At 44.8% G+C, this 8,413-nt stretch overlaps 1 protein-coding gene across 5 annotated transcripts in view; it reads left to right on the top strand.

Annotated features, from left to right (window-relative positions):
* Positions 1-533: 533 nt before the first annotated feature.
* KIF21A (kinesin family member 21A) overlaps positions 534-8,413 on the top strand; it is a 173,314-nt gene continuing 165,434 nt past the window's right edge. For all 5 annotated transcript variants that reach the window (XM_083182937.1, XM_083182939.1, XM_083182936.1 and 2 more), the window contains exon 1: positions 534-746. In XM_083182937.1, the coding sequence (XP_083039063.1) occupies positions 712-746 (35 nt within the window). In that variant the 5' untranslated portion in view covers positions 534-711. The remainder of the gene's footprint in view (positions 747-8,413) is intronic.

Genomic DNA, 8,413 nt, shown 5'->3' with positions numbered 1-8,413 from the left:
CGCGTCCACATTGACCTAATGCACGCTGATTATATGGGGTTGACCTAATGACGAAATATTCTATACCTAACCACACCAAGAAAAGGTTAGGTAGGAGAGTGGACGCGAAATTTAGGATGTTGGAGATAGTTAACACAATGAAACGGTTTCCTGCAATGGGCACATTTATGATGTTCCTGAACAATGAGGACCGAATTGTGCGGAGATAATTGGCGCATCCTCCTTCCTAGCAGGGTGTCGCCAGGTGGTGAGCCTGGTGGGCAGAGGGTGTGTGGGAGGCAGCGATCTCCGCCCCAGCTGCTTTTCTCACAGATGTCCTTACTACAACAACCAATAAAGAGCTGCCTCCATGCGACTGCTATCTGCCCAGCGCAGCCGCTAGCATCCCGCCCCATGCCGCTGTGTATAGCTAGCACTACAGTATGGGCGGACGGGCACAGTTCCCCTTCGGTCTCGGTCTCCTCCGGGCTCCGCTGTGAATGCTTGTGCACTGCAGCAGCGGTGGCCGGTCACAGCGCAGTGACGTAGGGTCCGTGACGCAGTAACTGAGAGCAGCCGGGCCAGCAGCAGGGGGCGCTGTCCTGTCCTCCAAAGGCAGCTCCACCTCCTCCCGGCTCCCATCGCAGTGACGACGATGTCCCAGGGCTGATGGCTGCAGACACAGGGGGTGAGACGCAGGACAAGTGACCGTCAAGTAGCCCCGACGCCAGGATGCAGGATGAGAGCTCGGTGCGGGTCGCTCTCCGGTACGTTGTCCGTTCGATGCTGGGGCCGGGTGAGGAGGTGTCGCTCTGTCCCCCCTCCCCGGGGCTGAGCGGTCACTGCATAGACGCCGCCTTTGTGCACCTGTGCTAGGCAACTTGCTGCTCCCCCGGGGTCCCCCTGTCTTAGCTGCAGGGACCGATTCCCTTCCTGTTCCATCTGCCTGTGTGTTTGTGGTCGCCCCTGAGAACCTTCCCTTGACAGTGTCCTGCGCCCGGACACCAGCCTTTTTTGTGCCCTGACCTGCACCCTGTCCGCACAGCACCTGTCAGGGCCTACAATGAGCATACACTGACCCCCACCTGCCCTGCTGACCCCTCTCTCCACTGCACCTGTCTGTGGTCACCATGCTGAAGGGTCATACAGACGTGCAATGTTTGCTCTTCCTTTTGTGGCTCATTATTAATCCGTTCAATACTTATAGCTTCATCAAGTTTTGTTGCTACATCATGGTATCAAATAAGCTGCGCTGTCATGCCTGCCAGTGGCATGGCATCAGATCAGCTTACCGGTCATACTGACCACTGGTTACAGCATGGCATCAGATCAGCTTACCTGTCGTACTGACAACTGGCTGTTGTATGGCATTAGATAAGCAGTGCTGTCATGCCTGCCAATGGTTTCTGCATGGCATCAAATCAGCTTGTCATATCGGCCACAGGCGTCTGCATGGCATCAGATCAGCTTACCTGTCATACTGACTGCTGCATGGCATTAGATAAGCTGTGCTCTCATGCCTGACAAAAGTTTCTGCATGGCATCAGATCAGCTTACTTGTCATATTGGTCACAGGTTGCAGAATGTCATCAGATCAGCTTACCTGTCATACTGGCTGCTGCATGTCATTAGATAAGCTGTGCTCTCATGCCTGGCAAAGGTTTCTGCATGGCATCAGATCAGCTTACTTGTCATATTGGTCACAGGTTGCAGAATGTCATCAGATCAGCTTACCTGTCATGCCAGCCACTGGCTGCAACATGGCATCAGATCAGCTTACCGGCCATTGGCTGCAGCATGTCATCAGATCAGCTTACCTGTCATACTGGCTGCTGCATGGCATTAGATAAGCTGTGCTGTCATGTCTGGCAGTGGCATGGCATCAGATCAGCTTACCTGTCATACTGACCACTGGTTGCAGCATGGCATCAGATCAGCTTACCTGTCATACTGGCCACTGGCTGCTGCATGGCATTAGATAAGCTGTGCTGTCATGCCTGCCAATGGTTGCTGCATGGCATCAGATCAGCTTGTCATAATCGGCCACATTCTTCTGCATGGCATCAGATCAGCTTACCTGTCATACGGACTGCTGCATGGCATTAGATAAGCTGTGCTCTCATGCCTGGCAAAGGTTTCTGCATGGCATCAGATCCGCTTTCTTGTCATATCGCTCACAGGTTGCAGCATGTCATCAGATTAGCTTACCTGTCATACAGGCCACGGGCTGCAGCATGGCATTCAATCAGCTTATCGGTCATACAGACAACTGGCTGCTGCATGGCATCAGATAAGTTGTGTTGTCATACAGGCCAATGACTGCTGCAAGGCATCAGATAAGCTGTGTTGTCATACAGGCCAATGACTGCTGCAAGGCATCAGGTAAGCTGTGTTGTCATACAGGCCAATGACTGCATGATGGTATCAGGTAAACTGTGCTGTCATAAAAGCCACTGGCTCCAGCATGGCATCAGGTATGCTGCCCTGTCATAGAGGCCACTGCCTGCCATACTGCAGGGTATTAGTTGTTCACATGAGTTCTTACTGTAAAATGTCGCATTGCTCCTTTGTTGCTACCTTTGTACAAAAGATGATGTCATCTCATCATGGTTTTGGTTTGACAGTGTGATATGTGAATGGAGGAAGCAGGTATTTTGCAGATAATGGTTTCTGTTCAGTTTTTGTTGCGAGGAGCTAACCATCACTTTATTTAAACCCCTAAGTTATTGCTATCTAGTTTATATTCCTTCGGACTAATGCTTTCATCTCATTAAAAACACATTTTTTTGTATTGTGGGAAAACTGTCTGCTGGATTTGTTTGTATGGTGCATATATTAAGCAGGCGACAGCACAGCTATGTAGTCCTGAACCGCTTGCCCAGCAATCAGTGTAACCATAATAGTTGATGAGAGAAACTGTATTACGATTTTGTGGCTGTTGTGTTAGTGAAGGATAAGTAATACATGCTTGATTCTGTCTGCTACTCATTTAGAAGAGCTGCATGCAATATTAGGCTTCGTAATTGTTGAGAAACTAAAATGACATCCATCTGTTTTTTAATTGGCTGACCATTGTTCCACACACAAGTCTTCAGAAGCTAGTTGCCAAAGTTTGGTCATGCTTCATCTACACTAGAGCATGGTTAGGTGTATGTGCATGCTCTGTTACATTTGTAGGGACTGTGGCAGTATAAATGAATCAGCTGACTTTTTATGAATGTTCTTGCCATTCAAAATGCTGATATTAATGTGTTGCCAACTATGTACCAACTAAAAGTTAAAAAATGTGTCCTTACTGATGATGTGATGGTATGGTAAAAATTTTTTTTTTTTTCTTGATCTAATTTTAATATGACTTGGAACTGTATACACTGCTTTTTTTGATGCATTACTGTAGGCTCGTCTTGAGCGACTTCCTGTGGTTTGTAATACAGAACACTACGTAAGTTGCTCAAGAACTCAGGCTTTCCAAAAATAATGTTTTACCTGTAATACAAAACAGCATTTGTAATTTAAAATGTACTCCAGCTCCACCCAAGTTGCACAGTGTTTCCATGGAAATTCCATCAGGAAAAGGGAAACGCAATATCACTAATACTGTTGAATAATTTAAATGGGAAAATAGTGAAGGTTAGTCACTTTGAATACACTGTCATTGGTTTTCAGCAGCTATGCTTTGCATTATGCACACTGCATCTTGCTGTGTTGTGACCTTCCTGCATGCAAGTTTCCATACTCCATGCTGGGCTACCAACAGGGCAGTCGTCCAGGGGCTTCCACCCATACAGTAGCTTCATCACCCGCATCGATGGCACTGTAGCATAATAAGAACTGGTTACACTATTGTGTCTTTAACATATTTTGGTGCTAGTGTCTTATTGACAATTTACTGGTGCATGCTACTTGCCCAGGGCCCCCACAAACTTTTATATGAAGGACTTTTTTTTTCTTATCCTTCAGGGTCAATGAAGTGTTTATGATTAAATTTACCCTTACATAGGAAATTGTTTTGATGAATGCTTTTTTTTTGTATTATTTTCCAACATAAGTTGGGATGTGATCGGGCCCACACTCGTAGTGATTTTGTGGGTACTTCTTTACTTTCACGGCGCCAGCATGGCGCCGCGCGTACTTCCGGGTTACGCTCGCCACTAACTAAGTAAAATAAACTAAGTTAACGCCATGCCAACATGGATAGTTCATACCTCCACTATCCATGTTGGCATGGAGTTGATTTTAATTAGCGTAGCGAGCCACCGAGCCCGCAAGGGGACTCTGACGCGCGGCGCCATGAAAGTAAAGAAGTACCATTTTTGTGTAATTTTCTAAGCAATTTTACTAGTTTGCTTAGAAACTGAATACATCACTCTGTGTGTAGGGGCCATAGCAATATCTATAGCCGATGTAGATCATGCATGCATGATGAATCTCGTCAGATCACCAGTGTTCTCACCGGAGAACACTGGCCCTGGCAGATCGCTTAGCACATATCGCTATGCAGTGCTGAGTGATCGCTCTATAGCAGTGGTAGCAAACTACGGTCCTCGAGAGCTACCAACAGTTCACATTTTCCAGACAACCTAGCTGCTGCACAGGTGCACTCATTACTAGCTGAAACATTTTCAAAGATCCACAGGTGGAGCTAATTACTTCACCCTTGATTCTGTGAGGAGAGCTGGCAAACATTAACTGTTGGTAGCTCTCGAGGACTGGAGTTGGCTACCCCAGCTCTACAGCATCGCCACATGTGTAGGCATCATCACACATACCTTATTTAATAGTACTTCAATCAACAGCGCTTTTAGAGTTAAATTATTCATGTATTCTCAGAACAAAAACATTGCTGTCTTTCTGTAAAATTGCTTTCTCACTATAGACTGAGCTGAATAATTGATGAGGATCATTGTTAATGTTAAAGCATTGTAATGTTAGGCCTCATCCTTTTTTGGAAGTATTTGTACATGGATTCTGGTGCTTTTATTATGTTTGTCCTAAAATCCTGGACCTGGCAAATGTACCCCTTTCCCCTCTGTACACACCTCAGCCGCAGTGGTAGCTGCTTTCCCATATGGGGCACTCCCTCCCTCCTGCTGTTCATGTCTGTCTTTGTACATGTGATCTGTAATTAATATAAAGTATGCATTGTTATGTCACACTATTTAGTTTTAATGCCTTTCAGGTTTTTATTAGTCATCAACCTATTTATTTCTGACTTTTATTTAGTTCAGATTTAATTATTGAAAGACTTATTGCATTGTAAACATTTGAATGTCTTTAATATTTTCTTTTGTGTATTCAATCTAATGTAATAACAAATGAACAATGTAAAATGAAGTCAGATCTCTAAAGTATTTCATGAACATGGGGTGTAGTTTGCCATCATTAATAGATAAATGTTACTACTAGCACATGCCAATGGTGCTACAAACATGTGACAAATGTTTTTTTTTTCAGCTGTGTTTACAGCAGATTTGATCAGAGCAAAACTGGAATTAACAGTCTTTTCTGGTATTCATTGGATACTCAGGGGAGAATGATGCCCATAGCAACCAATCAGCTTCTGTCATTTGTCTAGCACATTCTGCAAAATGACAGAAGCTGATTAATTGGCATGGGCATTTAAAAATTAATTTTGCCCTCTGTTATTTACTGTAGATGCTTTGCAGCGAAGCACACACTTCTGTCCCCCCTGGGTCTTTCACAGTGTTGAGAGGTATTGTATAACTGACTGGCAGTTCCTCTTCCTCTTTTCCTGTAGTAAATCTGTGGCCATTTTGTTGTAACAACCTTAGAATTGCATTCATTTCCCATTATGGTCCTTGGGCAATGTGGGGTTTTGCACTGCAGCTGCATTACAACTGTTCACCTCATGCTTTTTGATACTGTTATAGTGTGTACACACAGTTAGTTATGCACTATGGCCCTTATTCACATCTGATCGCAGTACAAATGTGTTTTCAAAGTGGGCAAAACCATGTGCACTGCAGGTAGGCCAGATGTAACATGCGCAGAGAGAGTTAAGGTGTGTACACATGGTCGACATGCTGCCGTGCGATGTGAGTCCCGATGCGATCTGATGGCATCGGGACTAGCATCGCACGGCAGCATGTGGACCGTGTGGGAGCATAAAGGAGAGCAGAGGACAGTACCTGTCACCAGGGTGCCGGGCAGGGGCACAGATGTCAGTGTGCTGCGACACCCGGGGCCGCGGCACATCAAACATCTCCCCCCCCCCCCACTGTGCAGACATCAGGCCACACCCCCCGCCCTCCTCTTTAGGCCGACTTCCGGGTCATCAGCCCTGCAGCCCCAGGAGAAGCCCCTCTCCCTCTGGCCGCTGGAGCTATAGTGAGTATTCAGGCACAAAGACTATATAGTGCAGATCTGCACTATATAGTCTTGCCTGCCCTCACTATGTCGCTGCCGATTTGCGCTCACTCGGGAGCGCACATCGGGCTTGCAAGCCCTGAAAAGTACACAATCGGTATGCGATATGGCTTCCGATGTGCACTATATTGGCAACATCGGAAGCCATATCGCACCCGTGTGTACGCACCTTAAGATTTGGTTGACTTTTTAGTTTTTGTGCAGGGTAAATACTGGATACATTATTTTTACAATGCAATTTAGATTTCAGTTTCAACACACCCCACCCAAATGTAACTCTCTTTGCACATGTTACATCTGCCCCACCTGCAGTGCATGTGGTTTTGCCCATTTTGAGAACAAATTTGTACTGCAATCAGGTCTGAATAAAGGCCTATATTTCCATTCGATTTTGCCTACAGAAGCAAAATCAAATAGAAATCGAATCGAAATCTAATGCTTTTATTAGCATTCGATGCAGATTCTATCCCAATGCGCGCTCCCGTGAAGTGGAAATTGAATAGAAAAAAGTTTTGGCAGGCAAGACTATCTAGTGCAAATCTAATGTGTTCACTGCTGCATTTGATTCAATCCAGATTTGATTTCAATCTCCTGTGTGAAGGATCAGGAACACTGTGAGATCTAATTGAAATTGAATGGATAATAGTGAATATCGAAAAGGAGTAGAAAAAAACTTCTGAACAGGTCCAATAGGCCAAATCTAATCAAATTCGAATTGAAAAATGGAATCGACCTGTGTGCACCCACTATTAGTTAACCACTTCTGTTCCAGGTACATTGGTGATCATTGTCTTGAGTATATGGATATATTAATTGATCAATGCTGAAATAAATATCTGTTGGGGCTCTAATCCACATTTTAAACTATTGCTAATCTATTGATTTGATCTGAAAACTTTCCTTCTACGGATTTAATTTAGTGATTCTCTCAGTCCATCTGTTATGAGGCTCTTTTTACATTAATAAACAACTACATATCTGTGCATGTGAATTCTATTACATGGTCCAGTAGAAATGAATTGCTTTGGCTAATAATTTGTAGATTTCTAAAGGTGCGTACACACGGGGCGATTTTGTCCAAAATCGCGGGAAATATGGTCGCTGAGCGACCATATTGCCCGCAATGGGAGTGTGCACCGGCGACATATCGCCGGGTGCGCGCTCCCGTTTTTGACCCTGTGGTGATCGCTGGTCGCAGGAACATGCTCCTGCGACCAGCTGATTACCACTGCCGGGCTCCCCCAGCAGTTTCTTTTTCATCAGCGACCATCTCTGGTCGCTGATGAACAGGAGAAACTGAGCAATATATGGCTCAGCCATATATTGCTCAGCAATATATGGCTGAGCAATATATCTCCCCCGTGTGTACACAGCATTACAACAATTTAGGAATTCGAGGAACAACCTGATCAGCTCTGTAATGTCATGTGGTTTACCACTGGGCATGGTACATACAGTATAAGCCTTATGAAATAATTTTTTTATGCGCCGTTCACATTTATCTTTGAATTACTTGCTTTTGGAGTAATCTGATTTGAATTTTTGTTTTCTTTATTTTGTTTTTACATGTGATGTGTTTAATTCACTTTGAAACTTTTTTTCTCCTAATAATATAATCAGATTTTAGCGCTGGGTCATCCTTTTTTTTTTCTTGTTTAAAATACATTAAACAACTTCTGTAATTACTGCTTGTTGCATAAACACATTCTGTAACTGGTAACAAGTTGGTTTTATATTGTGGTATATTTGATACTATGTTCATGACTTATATTCTATACTATATTTACTGCTTATATTCTTATTCTGGGTACACACCAGCACGATGCTGCTTGTGAGCGGGTCGTCACAGGACCATACGACCTGCTCACGAGCTGACTGAGCCGCTGACCGGCACAGAACAAGCCCCTGATGTGATTCTTATTCTGGGTACACACCAGCACGATGCTGCTTGTGAGCGGGTCGTCACAGGACCATACGACCTGCTCACGAGCTGACTGAGCCGCTGACCGGCACAGAACAAGCCCCTGATGTGATCGCGACTCGCACC

The sequence above is a fragment of the Crinia signifera genome, chromosome 4, assembly GCF_055691185.1.
Source record: "Crinia signifera chromosome 4, ASM5569118v1, whole genome shotgun sequence".
Taxonomy (NCBI): Eukaryota; Metazoa; Chordata; class Amphibia; order Anura; family Myobatrachidae; genus Crinia; species Crinia signifera.
The sequence above is the reverse complement of the archived record's forward strand: the minus strand, read 5'-3'. Positions and strand labels throughout refer to the sequence as shown.